The sequence below is a fragment of the Eulemur rufifrons genome, chromosome 4 (genome assembly GCF_041146395.1).
Source record: "Eulemur rufifrons isolate Redbay chromosome 4, OSU_ERuf_1, whole genome shotgun sequence".
Classification (NCBI taxonomy): domain Eukaryota; kingdom Metazoa; phylum Chordata; class Mammalia; order Primates; family Lemuridae; genus Eulemur; species Eulemur rufifrons.
In genome coordinates, this window is record NC_090986.1 from 66,643,538 (window position 1) to 66,668,451 (window position 24,914).

At 34.2% G+C, this 24,914-nt stretch overlaps 2 protein-coding genes across 4 annotated transcripts in view; one reads left to right on the top strand and one right to left on the bottom strand.

Annotated features, from left to right (window-relative positions):
• Positions 1 to 24,914, bottom strand: part of RB1 (RB transcriptional corepressor 1) — a 126,718-nt gene that overhangs the window by 48,139 nt on the left and 53,665 nt on the right. For 2 of the 3 annotated variants that reach the window (XM_069467289.1, XM_069467290.1), the window contains exon 17: positions 24,224 to 24,420. In XM_069467289.1, coding sequence (XP_069323390.1) covers positions 24,224 to 24,420 — 197 coding nt within the window. The remainder of the gene's footprint in view (positions 1 to 24,223; positions 24,421 to 24,914) is intronic. The other variant, XM_069467291.1, reaches the window with a different exon arrangement.
• Positions 1,456 to 3,330, top strand: LPAR6 (lysophosphatidic acid receptor 6). Its single transcript, XM_069467288.1, has one exon. The coding sequence runs from the start codon at positions 2,120 to 2,122 to the stop codon at positions 3,161 to 3,163; it is 1,044 nt and encodes a 347-aa protein (XP_069323389.1). The 5' UTR covers positions 1,456 to 2,119; the 3' UTR covers positions 3,164 to 3,330.

Here is a 24,914-nt window from a genome sequence, read left to right on the forward strand (position 1 = left end):
ATATTACTGTAACATGTTAGTTTTAAATTAGCTAAGTAATTTATGAGGGAAAAATAAATTGCTCTTAAATTCCTTAATTGATACCCAAAAGGAAGAGTTTCAGCCCAAACTGAACCTAATTAAAAAAACAACATTGCAAATTTTTCCCCTAAGAAAAAGAAATTTTTACGTAAAAAATAATAAAGTAAAACACAACTGGATCTAGCCTTTTCTCAAAAAATGATAGTTTAAAACAAGAAAAACATGTATCTCAGAGGCTGAGATATCCTTAATCTCTAGGAAATAACATCTACATTCAACTACTCTTACCCTACATATATTTTCTTCTTCTGATTTCTGGGGCTTTAAAATATGAGCACACTTTAAATATAAATATATAGAGAAACCACTCAGCAACTTTTAAATGAAGACAAAATCTGTTATATATAGTTAATGTATATAGTTATATATACAGTTATAGTTAACGTCATTCATATTAAGGGGGTTAAGGAAAGAGCTTGGGAGAGCAGGTACTGCTGGTGGTGAAAACAAAATTATGAACTTAGCCAAGTAATAGAACTTTTATTGTCCAAAACTCATTTCAATCAATTTAGGAGGGAAAAAAAAAAAATCACCATTTTGTTTAAAAGGATGCAACTTCTTTTTGTGCTTAAGTTCCTGGGTAAAGTAAGATTAACACCATAAAAACATTAATGCTGTCAAGGATTAAAACATTCTTGAATTTATTCTTTGGTGAGAGGGGTACTTTAAAAATTGAAACAGCTCTAAAATATTAATTCAATTTAATAGGAAAGAGAAAAGAATGTTAGAAAATCATTTGTCAAAAGCTAAAGAGACTCAAGATAAGAACTACTCAAAATCATATCAATTAAATTAAATTAAATTTTGAGGAGTAAATAGGAAAAACAGAAGCCAAGAGTAGCAGAACTACCATTGGTCTGTCAGTCAAATCCTTTTTATACCTAAAGGTTAAAAGTCTTTTTAACAGTCATTAAACAGTTCTTTAAAATGCTATATTAAGATATCATTAACAATTTCAATTTATAAATAACGTACCCATATGCGTTTTATTTCTTAAAAAAGTTACACCCCGAACACAAAAGCATTCAAATAAAAGAAAAACAGGTTTAATACTGATTTTTTTTTTTTGCTTTCAATTATTACTACCAAAATAAAACAAACCAAAAACAACTCTGAGAGGTTGCCAGCACCCCTGAAAGCATTTCCACCAAAAAGAGTTAAGAGGCAGATGGCTGGCTCAGCTAAACAGTCAGCGACCATTTGCAAGCCTCCTAGGTATATTCCCAGCAGACAGATTATCAGATTAAAGGAACTGCAAACACACTGGGCTGAAACCTTTCTTTGTCCAAACCCAGCCTCTTCTTCCTGTGATGTCACATTACAAATCTAGCAAGCCTTTCTTTTTCACTTCAGAGAAAGCCCAACTCACAATACAGCTGGCAACTAAGGAAAAGACCTCAATTCAGCGAGAGCTAACATGCTTAGGAATTTATTTCGGAAACTTTAAAAGACTCTTCTGCTTACCACCACCTGGGATCCACTGCAAGAAAACCGAATCGGAAAACTTTATTTAAAAGGAGCAAGAAGTAAAGGAGGACAAACTGGGAATGTTTAAGTCCCTGAAACCCTGCACTGAAAAGCAAAATAAGATTGATAACTCAAGCTTAAACATTCCGGAGGAGCATTAAAAAAAATCAACTTTGGAATATTCATCTTGACTACTGAAACACAAGTTTACAAGACGAGTTGTTTTACTCCTGCCACGGGAACGCAGCTTTTCTTTAAATTTATAATCCTATGGGTTGGCTTCATTGACTGCATTTTTTAAAGGTTGCTCATCAGTTAACTAAACCCTGGATTCATGGATTTTCTGGGGACTACAAAATGAGAATAGTTTCCTTTTGAAGAACCAAGTGGAATCTTTACAACAAATTTCATGTTTCCTTTGGAGATTCCTGAGAAAAAGGAAATATTCATAAAACCACTCAAAGATCCATAATTTGCAAATAAATTGGAGGCTACTGTGGTCACAATCTGAATACCAAAGGAGACTGTCGCTGACAAAAGGATTTCCACACTGAAAACTGGACGTGCCTTTATGATGGTAAGCAGTACCAGCACCCAATGCCACTATGATGACTCCTTTAAATACACTTTGTATGGGTGCATGTTCAGCATGGTGTTTGTGCTTGGGTTAATATCCAATTGCGTTGCCATATACATTTTTATCTGCACCCTCAAAGTGCGAAATGAAACTACAACGTACATGATTAACTTGGCAATGTCAGACTTGCTTTTTGTTTTTACTTTACCCTTCAGGATTTTTTACTTTGCAACACGGAATTGGCCATTTGGAGATTTACTTTGTAAAATTTCTGTGATGTTGTTTTATACCAACATGTATGGAAGCATTCTGTTCTTAACTTGTATTAGTGTAGATCGATTTCTGGCCATTGTCTACCCATTTAAGTCAAAGACTCTAAGAACCAAAAGAAATGCAAAGATTGTTTGCATTGCTGTGTGGTTAACTGTAATGGGAGGCAGTGCACCAGCAGTTTTTTTTCAGTCTACCCACTCTATGAGTAACAGTAATACCTCTTCAGAAGCCTGCTTTGAAAATTTCCCAGATGCCACGTGGAAAACGTATCTCTCAAGGATTGTAATTTTCATTGAAGTAGTGGGATTTTTTATTCCCCTAATTTTAAACGTAACTTGTTCTAGTATGGTGCTAAGAACTTTAAATAAACCTGTTACATTAAGTAGAAGCAAAATAAACAAAACTAAGGTTTTAAAAATGATTTTTGTTCATTTGGTTATATTCTGTTTCTGTTTTGTACCTTACAATATCAATCTTATTTTATATTCTCTTATGAGAACGCAAACATTTGTTAATTGCTCCGTAGTGGCGGCAGTAAGGACAATGTACCCAGTCACTCTCTGCATTGCTGTTTCAAACTGCTGTTTCGATCCTATAGTTTACTACTTTACATCGGACACAATTCAGAATTCAATAAAAATGAAAAACTGGTCTGTTAGGAGGAGTGAATCCAGATTCTCTGAAGTTCAAAGCACAGAGAATTTTATCCAACACAATCTACAGGCCTTAAAAAATAAGATATTTGACAATGAATCTACAATATAAGCTGTCTGAAATAAAACCACTGGGACTTCACCAGGACAGAACTTTCAAGTTCCTTCAACCCTGAGGAGTGTTTCCTTGGACAAACTATTTCTTCACCTCCAAAAGAAAATAAACACACGGACATTTTAAAGTTTTTAGTATAAAGAAAATTTGTATTCAATGTAAGCATTAAAATATATTCTATCCTTGTATATACTCTACTCTATTTTTCTAAGCCATTTTCATTTTTTCCTTCATTAAAAAAAATCTCTTAAAATGTTATTCAATGTCTAAAGGTGACTATGATTTAAGTCAAGCAGTGACTATTTGTACTGTCATTGAATTCCTTTTTATATTAAATGATTTACTAAATTTTTATACCAAATGATTTACTTATAAGTAACTAATATTTTTATTTAACCATATATCTCAGTTTTATTTAATTTTGAATTAAAACTACTAATCATGTTTCTTAAACTACAATAACAAATGAGAAAGTAAAGTTGAAATAATAAATCAGTTTTAGCGTATTTTCCAAAAAAACAAAGTAGTAGTCTTCTATAGTATGACATATTAATGCTATTTAAAGATCTCAAGCAGTAACACAGGTAACATTTTGGAGTTTTTGTCTTTCATTGTAGGCGATTTGTAAAAGGCAGATGCTACCTATATGGTGTGCTTTGAAGTTACTATTTGAATTCATTTACTGTATATAACAGCACCCAATTTCAAAATGATATATGCCACAAAAATTGAGAGGGAGAAAACAAATAAAATGTTATTTTGCTAAGTAAGTTTTTTAAAAATAAAATACTATCAGAAGTGTATTTTAAAGGTACATTTATATCACAATAAAGAACTTGGGTTTCAAATATGTTAGGTCAGAGAAACACCGGAGATAGTGAAATACAGTACTTGGCACTTTGAAAGTTATATACAGTCATGTGTCACTTGTAACGAGTTTTAACTAATTTTGTCGCTGCACAAACATCATGGAGTGTACTTACACAATCCTAGATGGTATAGCCTACTACACACCTAGGCTATATGGTATAGTCTATTGCTTCTAGGCTACAAACACGTACACCATGTTACTGTACTAAGAACTGTAGGCAATTACAACACAATGGTAAGTATGTGTGTATCTAAACAGAAATGATACAGTAAAAATACGGTATTATAAGCTTATGGGACCACTGTTATATATGCCCTCTGTCATTGACTGAAACATCATGTAGTGCATGTACATATGTTATTTCCCTTCCCTGTTCTGACCATTTTAAGGCAAATATTGAATAGCTGAAAATGTTATTTCAAGTAGGCAAAATGTTACTGTCTGTCAAAATAATTTAAGGAAGGACACAGTTCCTTACATTAAAAAGCAACAAAACTACAAGGCCAAATACTAAACACAACTGCATTTTCACTTCACTAAAAATAAAAAAGTTATGGCTTTGAGGTATAATCTAGAAAAACAGTACCAACCCTACTAAAACTTTTTCTTTTTCCAACATATCCTTTTTTTCCCCGCAAAATTCAAGCAGCTTCCAAAGTTAACTAAAAAAGAGTGCTTTCTATTTGAGAAAAAGAACATGTAATTGAATTTAGCATTCAACTATCTGATTTTTACCATATTAATCTTTCAAGTCCTAAATACTACTTGGACAAACACTCTTTAAGATTTAAATTTGATTTTTGCTGTTCTGTGGGTTCGGGCTGCAATGACTTCAGAAAATTCACAATCATTTGCTAGACATGCAAACCCATTTTCAATAAAGTTACAGGAGGGTTTTTTTTTTTAAGGAACCCATGGTTTCCTTTAGATAAATCTAAAGCAAAATAAATCCTTTAAAAAAATTGGTGAAGAAATTAAGCATGTTCCTTCACATCCCAAATATACTGTAAATGTGTTTTCTTCCACTGACCTGAAGCCACTTTATTTGATATCACAGTTAAGTAAACAAAAATACATCTAGCACTCTTAAAACATATATTTTTGAGTTAAAAAGCAGCTAACAACCTACTGATCTGGAGGAAAGGGGTGGGGAATTCTATAACAGATTTCTCTGAAATTTCCTCAGCTTAAAGACTGTGAGTAAAACTTAAGGCATGATCACAAAGCATAAATAGTACTTTAAAATACAAGCAAAACAGTCATTAGATAGTTGTTATTTCTATGTTCACTAGAGAAATTTTGGTTGCCCTACTGTCAAAAGGAAGATACATGAATCAAAAGTTTTGTAATATTCTTCATAAAATAATACATAACAGATAACAAATACAGTTTTCTCATCTAGAACTTTAAAGACTTAGTAAATCTTATCCATATGGACAAAAAGAGTACTAGAACAAAATCGTAAGTTATTTTCCTTTGTTAGTGTTGTACTTTAAGGTAAATTATATATTCCAAGGGTTTTCTCTTTCATTTTTCCTTAGAAAACCTATATTAATTTTAGAACTGATGATTTTACTTTTTATTACCTTAAAATGATATCATCAAGCCTGCCCTCCCCCAGAAAAACTGTGCCCATTGTTTTTAACATCTTCATAAAGGAGTAGGTGATTTAACTAATCTTTCTCACACTAACTCCCTTCAGAGGAACAGAGTAAGAGAGACATTTTTCGGGTATGGAAAGCAGTTAGAAACTTAGAAGTTATCTTTTACAAGAAAATATCAAGTAAATACCTCCTCAAAAAAAAGTATAAAACGTATGTATTGTACCTAATATATCCACAGAAAATTAAAGAAACTGAAGACATTACTTAAGGAGTTATCAGCAACCTTTAATATCCTACATTCAAAATACTGAAAGTAAATTTGAAATATAAATCCTAATCATAAATACTGGCATTTAAAGAAATTAGCCACTCAGTAAAGAAATATAAAATAGAAAATGGAGCAAACTTCATATTTTCATGTGCTAAACATTTAATTTATGAATGGTACATAGCTATTAAGAGTGAAGCAACTGCTTTTCGGTCCTGTAATTTTGGACCCCTAATGAACCAGGTACTTTTGTCTTTTGTCAATATATTAAGTTACTATTGCCTAGAAGAATCTTTACTACCTTCTAGCACTCCAACTTTTTTTAGTGCCTGCATGCCAATCCAATTCTGGATGTCACAAATGAGGGAAAATGTGACCTAACGTTCTTAGCTGTGAATGAATATTTGTTCAGAAACAATTTTATAAACAGTGCTTAGGCTTGGACGAAATCTTAAAGTAACCCTAAAGTAAATTGCTTTTTAAAAGTTTTGGGGCTTGCCTAGAAACTGAATTACCCATTTATGACATGACTTCTAAGAAATAAATTACAAGTTAAAGGGGACTAATGAACAAACATAAGGACATGGAACATATTTAAGTTGACCACAGTATTTAATAATCAACAATATTACTTATTTAGTAACATTTTCCAGAGATCAACAGGTACATACTTCTAAAATCTCTAATTCTGAAATTTTTATCTCTTTCATCATTTTTACCTTATGTCTGACAGTTTTATAAAAGTACAAAGAACATCAATTAAAGGCAACAGACCAGACCTCTCTCTATCAAGTCCCCTCAACCCCCCCAAAAAAGATTTATTCCAATAACCTCTTAAAAGAGTACAAAATTATCTTTCATCTGAAAAGCAGTGTTAAAAACAGAATCCAAGAGATAGGACCCCAGAAGTAGGGATAATTCAAGAATTCAATAATCAGTTTTCAAATTCAAAACTTGCTTTACTCATATAGATTAAAAAAATTAAGCTACTTTTGAAAATAATTAAAGTTTAAGTAAATAAGAAACAAATATGTGTTTCTATACTTACAGCTGAGTTACAGTTAATAGCCATAGGGTGGATGTGCTGAGTTCTATTATCTTCCTATCAAAATGGCTTCTGGAAAATTCACAATTTAGAACTGAAAGGGCCTGGTAGTCTTCTTATACAGCTACACCTTAGACTGAGGAAACTGAGGAACTATAAGGTTAAATAACTTACACAAAGTCACATAACAAGTTAAGGCAGAACCAGGATAGAATCCATTTTTTTTGTTTGTTTGTTTTTTAAGAGAGGGACAGGGTCTTGCTATGTTGCCCAGGCTGGACTCAAATTCCGGGCTCAAGCGATTCTCCTGCCTCAGCCTGCCAAGTAGTGGGGACTACAGGCTCAAGCCACCCCACCTGGCTGCCCCTAGTTTTTTTTTTGGCTTGTCTAATTCTTTAATGGTGGCAAAGGAGTAGCACATACTGAGGCCATGTGGGAAAGAAGTTGGTATACTGAAAGGATTAAAACAAAGTCAAAGCGGCTAGAGAAAGAGGTGCTGAGATCTTACGTGTAACTTTTAGGCCTTATAGGCTGACAGTATGTGGAAAGTCTTGAAAATTTTCAAATAGGAGAGACATGATCAGATTTACATTTTAAAAAGATTCCTCTAATAAGGGGTAGACATGCATTTGTCTTTAGCAAAGGAAAAAATAATCACAGTAAGAACTATATTTATATAATTAAAAGGGTTCTTATTTATTCTGATGTCCTTTCTCTCTTATTAAAATAAGAGAAATTCTTCTTTGAAAGGATGGTGATGATGGATGTGAAGAATATTTAAATGCCATTACTCAGCAAAATGAAGTTAGCAACCCTTGTGGAGAAATTGGGACCTTCATAAATCGCTGGTGGGAATGAATAATGGTACAAGCTTTATGGATGGAAATTTGGTAATATCTCACACATACATATTTACCCTTTGACCCAGGATTCTCACTTCTAGGTATTTACCCTGAAGACACAATTTCAATTATATAAAAATATACATGTGCAAGGTTATTCATCATGGTATTATTTGAAATTGGAAAACACTAGAAACTACTCCTGTCCAGTCATAGAAGACTGGTTGAATAGACTGCAGTAAATACACACAATGTAGTACTACACAGCTATAACAATGAAAAAGATCTCTATGAACTGATATGGAGTAATTTACAGAAAGTGATGTTAAATGAAAAAAGCAAAGTATAAAAGAACACACATAGTATGTTACCTTTTGTGAAAGAAAAAGGCAAAATAAGAAAACATACATATACCTGCATATTTTTACAAAAAGAAACATAGGACTATATACTCTGACTATACTTGTTTGTGTAGTTTTGACTTAGGAAAGTATATTAACATTGTACATCAGGAATTGGCAAACTTTCCTCAAGGGGCAGATAGCAAATATTTTAGGCCCGCTTTATTTACAAAAACAGGTGGTCAGACTGGGCTGTATGTGCCACCTCCTGTTTTACATAGTCCAAAAACTAAAGCCAGCAAGGATGGGGGGTGGGGGGGGGGAAATAAACCCTAGAACTTCATTTATATTAGTGCCTGGCACATAACTGGTTTCAATAATTATTTGTTGAATGAATAAACCTTAAAGATCTATTAAAAGAGGGACGGTAGTTCTAATCAGGGCTTTTCTACAAACGTGTATAACTTCGGTTAAGTCATTTAACCTTTCTATGTTGACCTCTTCATCTTTAGCTAAGGGTTTTGGACTAGATAATTTGTAAGATCTATTCTATATCCTATGATTTTCATTTAGTCACATGACTTTCATCCATTCCTTCCTTTTAATAGCCACTGTCATACTGGTACTGCAACTACTCCCTTACTCAGCCTGCTTCCTAGTTTCTGCCCTTCAACCCCTTCAAGACAGCTCAGTCAGTTCCATTATTAAATCACTACTTTATGTCTCTCACTTAATGTCCAGTTTTAAAAGCTGTCAGATTTCCCATTGTCTGAGGGAAAAGTCCAGTTTTTGAGTTCAAAGTTCTCTAAAATATGGCCCTGACTTCCTTAATATTTTGGTTCCCCACCCAGCCCCAGTCTATCAAGCTCACTCTGCCCCTCTTCTTTGTTAAAATCCTTTCCATGCTACAAGACCCAATTCAACTCCTAGCCTAAAACAAAATCTTCTTTGATAATGCTTATTGTCTGTAGTACTTATTTGATATACTGTCTTCATTAGTTATCTTTTTACAATGGATTATGTCTTATCTTCCTAACTAGATACACGCAGCACCTTGAGGAAATGGGATTATGGTTTGTACTTCTTTGGATTCTCTATGGGGCCCAACATAGGACTGAAAGAGAGGGAGTAGAGGTTGGAAGGAAGGGGCCTAGAGTTAAGAACAAACTATTAACAGATTATTATTTGCACACCAGAGTGAAGGTTAATTTTTAATAATCAATACCTATTTACTTACATAGTATATAATCTGGGTATTTATCAATGTAGTTATAATAAATGTTCTATATTTATACACAAAAATGTAAAGAAAATAAAATTTGCTCCTTTTTACCAAACCTATGGCTCATTTAATCCTTCAAAAGCCCAAGGACAAAAGGCAAATTTTTTGTCAATACTACTCCAATACAAGAATTATCGGGAGGAGGAGATGGGTAAATTCACACCTAACAGGTACAATGCACACTATCTGGGTGATAGACACACTTATAACTTTGACTCAAACTGTACAAAAGTAATTCATGTAACCCAAATGTTTGTATCCCTGTAATATTCTGAAATAGAAAAAATAAAAATTAAAAAAAGAATTATCACCATAATTCTTAATATTTGATTTATCAACTTTAAGCTGTATCCGTTAAATCCCCACCATTTAGATAAGGTCACGCAATTGCTACAAGAAACTACTTTGTTCTTGAAGGCATTCTTTATGACACTATCTGACTTCTCATTTGGATCAACTATTTTCTAGGCCTGCTGCATCCTGTGAATTTTTGCACTGTTTTCCTCTTTGAACTGGTATGATAGTTTAACTCTTTCTTAGATCCCATGATTGCCCTTTCCTTGGATTCCTTTCTCATTTTGTCAAAGCATATTCACCAGTAATTTCATCTCAAAAGGACAGTCAAGAGATAAACCTTCTGAGTCCTTGCATGTCTGAAAATTATTTTATTTTGCCCTCGGGTTTCACAGTGTAGGTCAGATAAAGGATTTTAGGTTACTAAACACCCATATTCCTAATGAGAACTGCAATGCTGATCTGCATCTTATTCCCCTGTAAATAACTTATTTTTTTCTCTCTGGAAGCTTTCACAATTTTCTAACTATCTTTAGAATTCTGAATTTTCACCAAGCTTTCATTAGCTTTAGAAAATTTTTTGCTGTCATTTCTTATCTTTATTATCTCCATTTTCTTTGGTCTTTCTTGTGGGAATAAATAGACAGACATTGAACTGAGGTGCCCCAAAATAACAAAGTAAGGAGCAACAAAACCTAACAGTACGATAGTTTGTTGTATTTTCCTTCTAGGAAGAATTGCTTTCTTATTTATCTGTTCAAGTCTGTTACAGAAGTCTAGATGTACCTCAATTTCTACTCTGCTGCTTTCTTTGGCACCATGAGGAAACTCTAGACCTGTGCATGTGTACACAAAATTTAGGTGTGGTGTGGGGCCAGGCATACAGCTACTATGCACTGCACAATAGCATGGGCATCAGCCTAAACTCAGCATACCATGCCTAGGGCTGCTGTGTCTAAAGGGGCAACTTTTCCTAATTCATTACTACAGAGGAGGCACATTTTCCTGATTCTTATAGGCTGGCACAGCCTTAGGTAGGGGACTAGTGTTTCATGTTCTCAAAGTATAATGCCCAGACCAGCAGTATCAGCATCATCTAGAAAGATGTTAGGAATACAAATCCTTGGATCATACTCTGGAAATTCTGGAGTTGGGCCCAGCAATCTATAATGTGTGTTTTAACAAACCCTCCAGGCAATTTAGATGCATGCTAATGTTTGAGGGCAATTCCCCGATAGTATTAGAAAACTCTCCTGTTTATTGCCTCACTCAATATCTGCTACTTTGAGCTTGGAGGCTAAGACTCTCACATAAACCACAGCCCTTTTCCTGTGTGTATTCTGTGCTGCAGTTTTTTCTATTTTATCTCTCCATCCATCCATTCCTTATTTACTTTGTACACATAAAAATGAATCAACCCCTCTACTTCACTCCGTGGTTTTTTCCACTTCACAGTCTGAGTGCTGTTGGGTTTCATTCTCATTGTGCGTGTGTGTGTGTGTGTGTGTGTGTGTGGTTATGTGTGCTCTTTCCTGTCACTTCTGTAAGGTTTTGGCGGAGAAAGGAGAGAAAAAGATAAAAGTGTGTGGTCACAGTCTGCTATTTTGAACCAGAAATATTCTCATTTTTAAAAGCAATTGCATAGTCCAAGTTATCTAAGAAAAACTCATGCTACTTAAACCCTTTTACTGCTGCTAAAAAATAACAAGGGTTTTTTTTTTCATCAAAACAGAGCAAATCTTTATATTATGAACAACATAATCGTCAATTTAATTTTCTTTTAAAAGTGATAATTTTACAACTAATTTTACCAATTAATTGCCAACTCATATTTTAAAAGGACATAAAACCTATAGATCATTTGTTATAATCTTTTATTTTAAAATAAAGAAATTTTATTTAATTACATGAATGTAATACATTCAGAGTGGGCTAAAATTTAGGCTTTTCAGGGAAAAGGTTTTATGTACAGTATTTTATGAACACAAGAAGGAGTTTATTAAAAGTAAATATTACATAAGACTTAGCTCTAAAAAATTAAACCATTTTGCTCATATGTCAGATAAGTAATTTTTGCTTATGGTCAAAATAACTGGTTTCAAAATTATTGGGCAAAAATTGCTATACTTTATGTTGCGGTCTCATGAGACTGCTTCAGATGAAACAGACTGAAACACATGTAATTCAATATAATCTTAGCTACTTAAGAGAAGGGAAAAAATATGGACATGTGGTTTAGAAAAAGCAAAGGGCATGTGTAAATAGTTTCTCTACAGGGGATTATAGAGTTGTTGCTAAATAAAGCATTACAAAGGTTAGGGGCATCATTTCTGCATTCTCATGACAATCTTTACCAGTCACCATCTCCCCAGGCCATTTATTCTTCATTGGAACTGAACTGTGGAAAAGTTTATTTTCAGAAGACCTTGTTTAAATATATAGGTTAAACTAAATTAGATTCTGGTCTAAAAGTACATAGTAGTAAAAGTGTCCAGTATTCCTATCAGAAAGATAATGCAAAAGATTGTATTTTTAAGAAGAAACAGAGTCTAGTATTGGATTAGGGAATCCTATGTTTGTTTTGTTTATGATTCATATATTAGTAAAAGACAAGTCATTTCACTTCTCCACCTTTCTCATTTCAACATTTGAAAAAAAAATCTAAAATGACAAAACAATACAAAAACTAGCATTACTTAATATGTAAATATAAAAACTTTTAGACAATTAAATTATCATAAAATATGTAATGGGTATAATGCAAAAAATGGACACATGTAAAAGACAGCAAGGCAGATTTATGTTAGTCTTTGAAGAATTCTTAAGGAATACAATCAAAATCTTAAAGCAAAATTCTCTGTTAAAAGTTAATGAAGGTAAGAAACAACTGAAACTTAGCAGGAATAATAAAAGGTTTTTTGAAAGGGTAAGAAACAAACCCAGCTGTTTCCTATTGTGCATTTCCTTATCATGCTCTAAATCTAGCACTTACAGGAAGACACCAAAAATACTTTTGATATTTGCCCATTTCTGACAAATTAGAAAATATTAAGAATCAATAAGTAAATTAATAAAGACACATATGCAAGAGCTGCAAATACATATACGTTGAAATAGACTGGGTCATGACAGTTCAGTTTTAAAAACATGCCATAAATATTTGGAAAAGAGAAAAGCCAGAAAGTTGTTCTATTTTATAATTAAGGGTAAACAACAGCCCTACAGTGGTTCTAAAATTTTACTAAATTCAATAATAACAGCCTCTTATTTTGCGGGAGAAATTCAGAAGCAACACTAATTAGGAGAGATATCCCAAAAGATGTATCTGTTCTTTATTTCTTGCATATCCAGAATTCCAGAGCCCTTCCTCACTATTCCAATTAAGATGTGACTGCAAGTTTACAAACTGAAAATTTTAAGACCATATTCAAGAATTCTCAAACATCATGACCATGTATAAGACCCTCTGAATAAGAAAGAGTACATGTGCTTCCATTCCCACAGGTTAAGTACAGAGGATATTTCCTAGCTATTCTTCTGCAGTTACTACCTCCTCACTTGTTTGTACTTGAATCGTAACTAACACTGCCCTCAGGGTAATCACTGACATGATTCATAACTAAAGCAATATACCAAATTCCAACTGCAGTGTAACAGCAAACACTGTTGGAGTTCAGTGACAACCTTCTTCCCCCTCAACTTTTTCCATTTCGAGAAGGTGATGGAGGAGGGGAGGTGCCTTGGGAGAAAACAAAAGTTCTCCATACTTACAGTAAGCCAGGATAAACAGGTCCAAGACTGTGTAATTGTGTTCTCAAGAAATCACCATATAGGAGAAGAAAGGGAATGAAGTGAAGGGTACTAACAACTGTGAAGTTTCTATAATTACTGTTCTCATAAATGCTCATTTATTCCTCACAAAAACTCTGAAAGGTAAGTATTATTATCCCCATTTTACAAACAAGGAGACCTGAGATACATGACTTGCTCAGAACCACACCAAAGCAAGTTATATGACATCTCTGAACCTCAGGTTTCTTTATCTATAAAATAGGGATACCAATGTTTACCCTTCCAGGCTTCTGTGGAGATTAAGTGAGATCTGGCAATCCAAAGCCTAGGCTCCTTCTGCTACAGCACAGTAACACTCACAAAGAGAAAGATACAACACAGATAAAACGCGAGTAGAGAAACTACTCATGCCAATGCACATACCGAACAGTAAACACACTGAGAGGCAACATAGACGTTAAGAGTACAGTCTCTGGAACCAGACAGCCTGAGTTAAAATTCTGGCTCTACCACCAACTAGTTTTGTAGACAAGGAAATTATCTCAATTTCTCTGTGCTTCAGTTTCTTCATCTGTGAAATGGTGATGATAGTATCTATTTCATAGAGTTGTGAGAAGTAAATGAGTTAACACATTTAAGCACTTAACAGTACCTGTAACAGGCCACATGCAAAAACATTATCCATTATTATTTCTATACTGTAATGTCATATACATAAGTCACGGTCATTTTGACACTAGTCTGTATGATAACCAGGAAAGATTCCAAAGAAGTAAAGAAGAGATGAGCTTTTTTTTTCCAAACACTGCTCCTTAAACCAAGTTTCTATCAGCTACTTATATGACATTTCTGAATGGTTGGATTTTTTTTCTTTTTTCTTTTGGACATCTCTGAATTTCTTTAGTCCCTTGTGTCAATTCATGGACAAAGAGAACAGGTAATGTGTATACTATGGATGGGGTGGTGGGAAGGGATAACATGAACAAACAGGTCGTGAATACTTGTCCACAGTGAATTCTGGCAATTTCTCATGTGTGTCAGAGTGTTTTAAAGATTAAATAAGGGGCAAAATACATAGAAAAAAGAATAGACTTAGGGGTCAAACACAGGGCTCAAGCACTGCAAGTCATTTGAGCGTAAGTTTACACATGAAAAAGATTTTATGTTTAAAACAACAAACAGCTCTGGATGAAGAACTCAAGCCTGCCTGCATAAGCATTTAGTATAGAAGAACTGCACTGATTTGTAACAGTTATCTCACGTTTCTTTAGTTTTTCTGTGTGTTGTTGTTCTTTTTTTAACATATAAGGAAGCACATAAAAACCCACTTAAATGCCTTATTGATCCTTAACAATTATGAAGAAGAAATAGTTATTTTATTAAATTGAGCTTATAGTCTTAGGTCTATTTTAAGTAATCATCTACTTATATTTCAGTGGATAACCATTCAAATGAACTAAGTTACTATGCTTATTTTGGTTTGTATTTTTTCTGCATATCTACATTTTTAAATTCTCTTTAGAGTATTTGTTCACTAGTAGAAAACTAAGGTCAGTATGAAAAATTTTATTTCTAAGATATGGACTTCTTGTATTTTCTTCCCTTCTCTGTCTTTATATTTTTTTTCATTCTTATAGAGATGACTTTAGGCATACTTGGAATCTTTTATTAAAAACTGAGAGAAAAAGTAAAACAACAAAACCTCAGTTCTAACATTTCAGTCTATGAAAATAGAACTTGCTTTCCATTTTACTTCATTCTCACCCCTCCTTTTAATTTCCTTGAAAGTTGATCCAAATACCTAATTTCAATACTAGCACTCTGGGAGGCCGAGGCGGGTGGATCGCTCGAGGTCAGGAGTTCAAGACCAGCCTGAACAAGAGTGAGACCCCGTCTCTACCAAAAATAGAAAGAAATTATATGGACAACTAAAATATATATATACAAAAAAAAATTAGCCGGGCATGGTGGCGCATGCCTGTAGTCCTAGCTACTCGGGAGGCTGAGGCAGTAGGATCACTTAAGCCCAGGAGTTTGAGGTTGCTGTGAGCTAGACTGACGCCACGGCACTCACTCTAGCCCGGGCAACAGAGTGAGACTCTGTCTCAAAAAAAAAAAAAAAAACAAATACCTAATTTCAACCTAAATCATTATGAATTCTGAAAAAATTTAAAGTCTGATTTCTAAGAGTTGCATGAATGAAATATATATACACACTAGTACTTCCTCTTACAATACAGTTTGCTCTTTTTTATAAAATCTTCTTTTAATCTTTCTTTCAGAGGAATAAATCAGACCAATAATCACATACACTGCACAAAGGAGCTGGTCAAAAAATGTTACCTTTCCCTTTCCTATTGCTAATCAGCTGCTATGCAAAACACCTTGTTATCTATGATAAAAAATATACATATTATTTTTTCACTTAGAATAAAATTAACTTACTATTTATATTGCTCACTTTTATACTAATATGCCTGACTACACATTATAGTGGTAATGAAAACAGTGTGAATGATTCAACAGAAGTAATGTAGGACAGTGACAGAACATTTTACTACAAACCAACACAGAATTTTGAACCAAACCAATCTGGGTTCAAACGCCAACTGGGTGACCTTAGACAAATTACTTCTAGAAAGGTGATGGTCTGATCCAGGGAAATATAAAGAAACAGATTTTTAAAATATATAATAATGAAGTAAATCTGAGACATGGTATTTTCAAAAAATTATAGGACTCTGTATCAAACTACAGAAAAAGGAGACAATGCTCAGTATTCAAGCCTGAATGACTTGAAAAGTAACGGAAAAAGAGAGAGATTGAAAGCAAAGGTATATTTAGAACAAAATAAAATAATTCCCGTTTTGAATAGTGAAGTCACGTCTCCTAAATCACTCGAGCGGGAGTTACTAGTTAGCTGTGGAAGTTAAGGTGAAAATATTGGGACTACATTGTGTCAGATTGAGAAAGGTTAAAGCCTTAGCTATGTTTTCAGAAAGAATCAGGTTTTTAAAAATTAAAATGTTTCCCCTTGCTACAAAAAAGTAAATACATGGTTATTTGAAATAACTCATGAGGAGCTTTTAAAAATATAATTTTTCATTATAGTAGCACAGTTGTATAAATGTAAATATGGCATCATATTGCTTCACTGTCCTCACCCATGTTTTAAAAAAGCATTATTACATGTGGCTTAATCATCTTCTTGCAATTCACTTGGCTTCCTGAGAAGTAGCTCTGAGTAAAATGTAACTTTTTTTTTTAACAATGTCTCATGGTAAATACTATTAATAAAACCTTTGTGCAAAGTGCACCAGAGGTTAATGATCTACCGTACAAACATACAACAGATATCCTTTTTGGCTTTTTTGGAGCCACAGGCTTTTCTCCCTTTTGTGTTCACTTCCTGTCAAGTTTGACATTTCAAAAGAATGCCAAAGAAACTTAAAAATTTGTTTATAAGTTTGTGACCAAATCAAGACTCTAAAACTATGAGCTACTCATCACAACTGTACGGATGTATAAAATAGCCCTTCATTTAAAATTTGGAAGAATAATTTAAAAGAAACATTTTAAATCATTTCCTATGTAAAAGTATCTTGGCCAAATATTTGCATAACTGAATGAAGAAGCTTGCTAATGTTTGATGACCACAGAAAAATAGTATGACAGAACCCAATTTAATGAGTCAACTACATTGGATAACATTTAAAGAAGACTAAACTTTCTTGTGACTTATAAAATTTAATACGAGGAAACAGTTAATAACTAATACTTCTGTGTTCTCTACATAGTAAGCACCCCACCAAAACAGTATTATTCAGAAGATCAGATGCATTTAACAGAGGAAATAAAAATAATACAGGTAGTCCCTAGGTTACGGAGGAGATGCGTTCCTGAGAATGTCTTTAGGTTGGATTTGTATGTAACTTGGATCCCTGATGAACAGTGCATATATGGTAATAATAATAATAATGGAGCTAAAATGGCTCATATGTGGTCATAATAATACAGTACAATACTATAATAATACCCCTGCATTGTATAATAAGTTACAGAAACTATCATGCTCTTTCTTTTAATTCAAACAAACATAACATAGAAACAAACTCATATAAAGGTTTAAATAGGAGACAAGAGAAATTTTAGAAAAGAGTATTAAACGTAACATTCACCTAATGTTGTATTAACACTAGGCTAATAGGAATGTTACACTTATTTTGATCTTCTAACCAAATCAATAATAACCTTTCTATTTCGATAATTAATCCACTATGCTATTTAGTAATAATTGATGCTTTCATTGGAGCACAGCCTTTCACATGTTCCATTATGCTCACTTTATCCTTTATAATTGTCCTGATAGTCGAACAACTGAAGCCTAATGCTTTCCCAGTGAATGATGGCATCTGGCCTTTCTCCAAATGCTTAATTATTTCTACTTTTGTTCCCATTGTAATCACCCTTCTCTTTGCTGCAGACTCATGGGCTTGCAGTGGACTTTCACTTTGGAGGCATGGTCATAATGGTAAACACAGACTTACAAAATCGAATATAAAAGTTAAGATAAAGTGATGCTGTGCATAAGTGACCATATAAACAATGGGACTAGCCATTAGTGTAAAGACCTGCTTACATCATGGAGGTTTGTTTATGTGCATGGAAGAAACTAATTCCTGAATTATTAATTTAATTATTTAATATAAATTTTCCTTGTGGGGAGCCTTGAGAACCCGTTCAGAATTACTGAATGCTGTAAGTCGGGTCGTCTGTAACCCAGGGACTGCCTATATTTAAATATTCTTTAAATACACATATTTTATATTTATAAATACTTTATCAATCACTAAGCCTTGTGTTTAGCAACTCTACCAGCCCTGATGCAAGAACAGTGACCAGATTTGTTTAAACAACTACAAAATTGAACAACATAAATGAAACAACAGTTTTCAGACAATGAACGACAGGCAGCACAGGATAGTGATCCATGAGAGAGGAAAAACAGTTGGTGAGCCCCATCATCGCTATAGTCACTACCCAGAGGTTCCAGGCCACAACACATGGAGGAGAAACTGGAATAGAGCCCAGTGGTCCTCCAGCTGAAGAAACAGAGTTGAGAAATTAGGGAAGTCAAGGCAACTAAAGTTAACAGGACAGAATCTAGAAAGGAGAAAGCTGCACAGAAGGAAAGAGCTGCAAAAAAAGAACTCAAGAGGTCTGCACAGCATTACCTTTGAGTCTTCAGCTGAACACTAATCAGTGCATGCATGTGAGGAAATTACCAAAGCCATGGAAAGAACCATTGGAAGGAGCAGAACCAACCCAGGGCCAGTAAGAGTTCTGATTTCCACCAGCAAAATGAAAAAATCTTGCAATATATGGGACATCTTCCAAATGTTGACAAACCTCTTTATATAATATTAAAAAATTACACTCATTGATATCACCACTGATTTCATCAGAAAAGTAATTTAAGTAATGGGAAGATGTCAAGCTTACAGTGGTAGATACAAGTTTTCTAAAATTTTTGCTTGAAAACACAAATCTTATCATTGGCAATCTTTATTGCTAGTTGTTTTCCTTAAAGTGACAAGCTCACTTTGTTCATTTTCAAGGAAATGTCTGCCAAATACCCGTCTGAATAAACACAATTGCTCACCAATCTTACTAGTAAAAAATGTGTTTTATTACAAGAGTGACTAGGGCAGTTCACAACTCAATCAATAATTTAAGTGCTTTTCCTTAAAACAACTATCATACTTTGGTATGTAACTTTATACATACTTCAATTTTATCACACTGCATATTAAAAGGACATAGACTCAAAAGTGAAGATTTAATAAAAATATTTTTCACTGCTTCATCCAGGACATTCTTAAATGGAACTGACACTATCTATCTATTTATTTATTAGCTTACCTCAAACTCCTGGGTTAAAGGAATCCTCTTGCCTCAGCTGCCTGAGTAGCTGGGACTACAGGCACACACCAGGCCTGGCTAATTTTTCTATATTTTGTAGAGATGGGGTCTTACTCTTGCTCACACTGGTCTTTTTTTTTTTTTTTGTAACTGAGAGTGTGTAATGGTGAAGAATACAATGACTACTAGCCAGTTTGATGCCACGGCCTGAATCTGTGCAAAGGTGCCAACAGCCTTACATCATTTTAAATGTCAGTATACTGAAAAAGGTAAATAACATCTTAATAGTAATATGAAAATAATTTTTACCTTGTAAATTCCCTGAAGTGGTTTCAGGAACCACCAGGGAATCATTGTCTATATTTTCAACTGCTGACATAAGAAAAAAGGAGGAAACTTGGGCAATACAGCAAGACACCATCTCTACAAAAAATTTAAAAATTAGCCTGGTGCTGTGGCACAAGCCTGTAGTCCCAGCTACTTGGAAGGCTGAAGTGGGACGACCACTTGAGCCCAGGAGTTTGGGCCTGCAGTGGGTTATGATCATGCCACTGCACTCCAGCTTGGGCAACAAAGTGAGATCCTGTTTCAAAAAAAAAAAAAAAAAAGAATAAAGAAACAAAAGAAAAGAAAAGAAAAGAAAAAAGGAGGAGAAAAAACTTCTAAAAAACAGCCTTTGAGGCATCAAATACAGTCACACAACACATAAGGACTTTTGGTCAATGATGAACCACATATCTGGTGATGGTCCCATAAGATTATTATGCTGGGCGGGGCATGGTAGCTCACGTCTATAATCCTAGCACTCTGGAAGGCCGAGGCAAGTGGATCGTTTGAGCTCAGGAGTTCAAGACCAGCCTGAGCAAGAGCGAGACCCCATCTCTACTAAAAATAGAAAGAAATTATATGGACAACTAAAAATATATACAGAAAAAATTACCCAGGCATGGTGGCACATGCCTGTAGTCCCAGCTACTCGGGAGGCTGAAGCAGGAGGATTGCTTGAGCCCAGGAGTTTGAGGTTGCTGTGAGCTAGGCTGATGCCACAGCACTTTAGCCTGGGCAACAGAGTGAGAATCTGTCTCAAAAAAAAAAAAAAAAAAGATGATTATACTGTATTTTTACTGTACCTTTTCTACGTTTACATATGTTTAGATACACAAATACTTACTATTGGGTAACAATTACCTGTAGTATGCAGTTCAGTAACATGCTATACAGGTTCGTAGCCTAGGAGTAATAGGCCATATACTACATAGCCTACCTGTGTAGTAGGCTATCCCATCTAGGTTTGTATAAGTACACTCCATGATGTTCGCAAATGATGAAATCGCCTAATGATGCATCTTTCAGAATGTATCCCCAAGGTTAAGCAACACATGACTGTAGTTGACTTAAAGCTCCCATTCTAAAAACATGCACTGATTCCTTTGACCATTTTAGTATGCTGCATAATTTTAGAATTGTATCCTGGACATGATAAATATGAATTGTCAAGGTTCTGAATTATTTTTCTCAAATGAGCATTGGTTTTTTTTTTTATTTTAGGAGGCAATTATCTTTGCTGAACTTAAATTTATTGGGCAGCAACTCCTCTCAGCTCTCAGCGCAGATCTTTTGCCTTTCATTTGGCTGCTTTGAGTCTGTTATACACAGAAATGATTTAGGTTTTAGTCAGAGATGTGGGCAGACAGAATTTGGGCACTCTTTCTTGGCTCTTTCCCTTGCAGGATTCTTCCACTCTCTTCACTGGCCAAGGTTTCTCCAGCTTCAGCTTCAGTTTTCTAGTTTCCCTGGCCAGAAAGTCCACAGTTTTCCCATCAGCACTCCAACCCCTGCCCCCACTGTTCTTCCCTACACCTACTGCACTTAGCCCCAGACTAAAAGCCTCCTCCTCCCCATGCTCCTAACTCCCCTCTTCTCCTTAACTACAATCTGTTCTTCCTGTCCAGTGATTTTAGGCAGTTACTTTTTGTATTCTATACAGGTAGTACAGTGGTCTTTTTTTTGCAGGGAGGCATATGGTAGTCCTCTATCATCACCAGATGAATATAGTAAGCCCCACAGAAGGTTTTTATCTGAGGAATTAGCATGATGGGATCTGCATTATGAGAAGATTTCCCTGATTCGAGAGAGAAATGGTCTCAAGGTAGCAGATGGGAGATCAATAGGAAGAATCCAGGAAAAAGACATTTAAAGCAGCGCGGTCCCCAACCTTTTTGGCACCAGAGACCAGTCTCATGGAGGACAATTTTTCTCCAGGACATGGCGGTGGTGGTGGGGTGCGCAGGTGGAGCTCAGGCAGTGATGCCAGTGATGGGGAATGGCTATAAATACAGATGAAGGGTCCCCTCCCTCCCTTGCTACCACTCACCTCCTGTTGGGCACCTGGGGGTGGGGTAGTGGGGGTGGGCGGGGGTTGGGGAATTACAGATTGAGAGAATTAAAGCACCTGATGTACCTTGGTTTATAAAGATTTATTGAAGAAAACTGATAAATTTTGAAAATACTGAAACTAAGATATCAAAATCTCATCACCTGTTAGCATTATGAACTTCCAAGCACCTGAAAGTCATTTAATCTAACCCTTAAGTACAGTGTATTCTAAATTACCTCTAATCCCCCAAATTTCCAGAGAATAAGATTTCACTAGGTTTTTCAGTAGATTGTTCCAGCATCTTACTTACACTAATACATTGCCTGTTAATTTTTCTGGGATGGAAAGAAACAGAAATGTGCTTTTTCCTTCTTGGTTTATTATTTCTCAAGACTGTCAAACAAAAATGCTGAACCTGTTTCCCCACACAATCACTAAAAATACAATGATATTCTTTCCTTAAATTAATGGGGGGAAGTAAGTAGTACCTCACTTGATGTTTCTCAGTCAACAACACTGTGTGAATATGTTCTCACCAATCTACAGTTTTAATGAAACATTTTCATTGTGACAGAGAATCAGAAGACTATGAAAGCTTGCTCTGGGCCTTGATCTGGGTGTTGGTTACATGGGTGTGTTCAATTTGTAGAAAATTCATCAAACTGTCCCTTGAGATGTATACTTTTCTGTATATGTGTTATACTTCAATAAAAAAAAAAAAAAAACCACATCTGTGAAAGCTCAAATATATCTATCCCATGTCCCTTCTCTATAATGCCAATTATTCTCACAGAAAAAAATACACAGTATACTGCTTGGGTGGCATGACGTATTTACACAAAGTTGCTCACTACCACTCTAGTTTTTTATGATTAAAATAGTAATATAAAATTCAAACATTAAAAATATATGACTAAATAAAAGTCCCCTATAGTTTTTGCCAGAGATGCCACATTTAGAATTTAAATTCAGAGCTTTGTGGCTTCCACATCGTCCTGTCATAAATAAATTATATTGTTTTCTAAACTTTGGGCTCCCTACTTTTGCTCCAGAAATTCTCAGAAATAAAGGAATACTGTTTAGAAGCCATGAATGTCAGTAACTGAGCTAACAGGCTTAAGTACAAGCAATTTTTTAAACAGTAAATTTCTATTACTTCTTTCACAATTTTCAAGGCCTTTTGTCTTTTTTGTAACCTCACAATGGCTACCCCAATGCAAGGCACACAGCAAATGTTCAATAAATATGTGCTAATGGAAATATAATTAATTCTCTAAAGAAAAAAAGAATAGTCGTGTTCAGACATAAGAGTAATGACATGATTTCAATTTCTGGGAGGACACAAGCTTCTGAAAAGTATTCTATGTGCTTATTTTATTTATTTATCTATTTATTTTTGCTACCTTCATTTAATCCCCAAGATTCAGAAAGTTTTCTTCTACCCACTCCTTTTTTTAACCAAGTAGAAGTTTGTTCTGTAAGTAGTTGCCAAATTCCATGTAATGTCTTTCTATCAACTTTCCATACTTCTCTCCTCTATCCACTCAGTCTATATGGCAATATAAGAAAACACTAAGAAATAAATTATCTCTCATTCACTAGATATTTAAAACATCAAAAAATTAAACCTAAGGTTACATGTGCAGATTAGGATTCTAAAGTCTGAAGGATTCTTAAGTCTGAATTTTCTTTATTACCATTTCTATACACTGATACAAATTAAAAGATATCTATGTAGTATGTAACACAGTTTCAAAAGAAACCGACTTAATCTACAAATCTGATGATTCACAAGGTATTATCCAACTACACAGATTTAAAGAGCATGACAGAACTTCAAATAAATATTTCACTATTATTACATAGGAAATGGCACCTTTATTAAAACAAAAGCTTTATCAATAGCTTATATGTTATAAACAGAACCTAGAGAATACGATTTGTGCCCCTACAATGCTTGAAACAATACCTATAACTGAACAATAGTGTAGATTTTTGTACTGTCTTTAATAATGGGACAAAATAAATCCTACTAAATTTGGCCCAAAAAATGTACTTTTTAATCATCTAAATAGCATTATCTCAAAATGTTTATTTTACTGAAATTTAAGACCAGGTATTTACATTTTCAAATAGAACACCTGTATTTTAAATAAATTACCTAAATACTTTAAAGAATTCTGCTTTGTTTTAAAGTGCTATGTTTTAAGAAAAGGTATTCCTACATAAATTACTGTGCTGTATTAGATGGTCTGGAGAGCTCAAATAAAACTCCATTCTATTATTCCACTTGATTCTTATATTCATTAAAATTGCATATTTGCTCTTGAGGTAGATGTTAAGAAATACCTCTCACAAACAGGTAATTCGTTAGCCATATGCATAGGAATATCTTTAATTTTTTCAGCTAGTTACTTACTGAGAGCCATGCAAGGGATTCCATGATTCGATGTTCACATCGTTCTAAATGTTTTATCATTTCTCTTGTCAAGTTGGCTTCTGCTTTGATAAAACTTTCAATCACTTTGTAAAAATCAAAGGCTTTTAAATTAAGTACATTCAGAATCCATGGGAAGGACAAATCTGTTCCAGAATCAAGATTCTGAGATGTACTTCCTAAAAATGAAAGAAAAAATGTAACTTAGGTATGAAATGTTAAGACTTGAACTAGGTATTTTTATTTGGAAGGCTTATCAAACAAATAATTAAAACAGTAGAAAGGTTTAACAATTTTTATTTGCAGCAGAATTTTTTTATTCTGGAGTCTACAGACTCCTAGGAAATAGGTTTCCAAATTTTGAGTATATGTGCATGTATATTATTTTTCCTAGAAAAAGGGCTCATGGCTTATATCAAATTTTCAAAGGTTTAAATATACTAAACTTACATCAGGGACAGGTTTACTATGTTACCAGCATTTCATCAGCATATCCATTTTAATTCTCATTAATCCTTAGTGAGAGGAGGGAAGGATTCTTCAAGATTTTGCTGATTTCATCAGTTAGAAAATGGTATCTATTTAAAATGTGCATTTCTTGGTCATTAATGAGGATTTGGTTTTCCTTATTTGGTTACTAATTTAAGTTTCACTTTTATTACTTTTGTTTTTG

Bases quoted from the DNA above. Each gene is read 5' to 3' on its own strand.
- LPAR6 (XM_069467288.1), top strand. From the start codon at position 2,120: ATGATGGTAAGCAGTACCAGCACCCAATGCCACTATGATGACTCCTTT.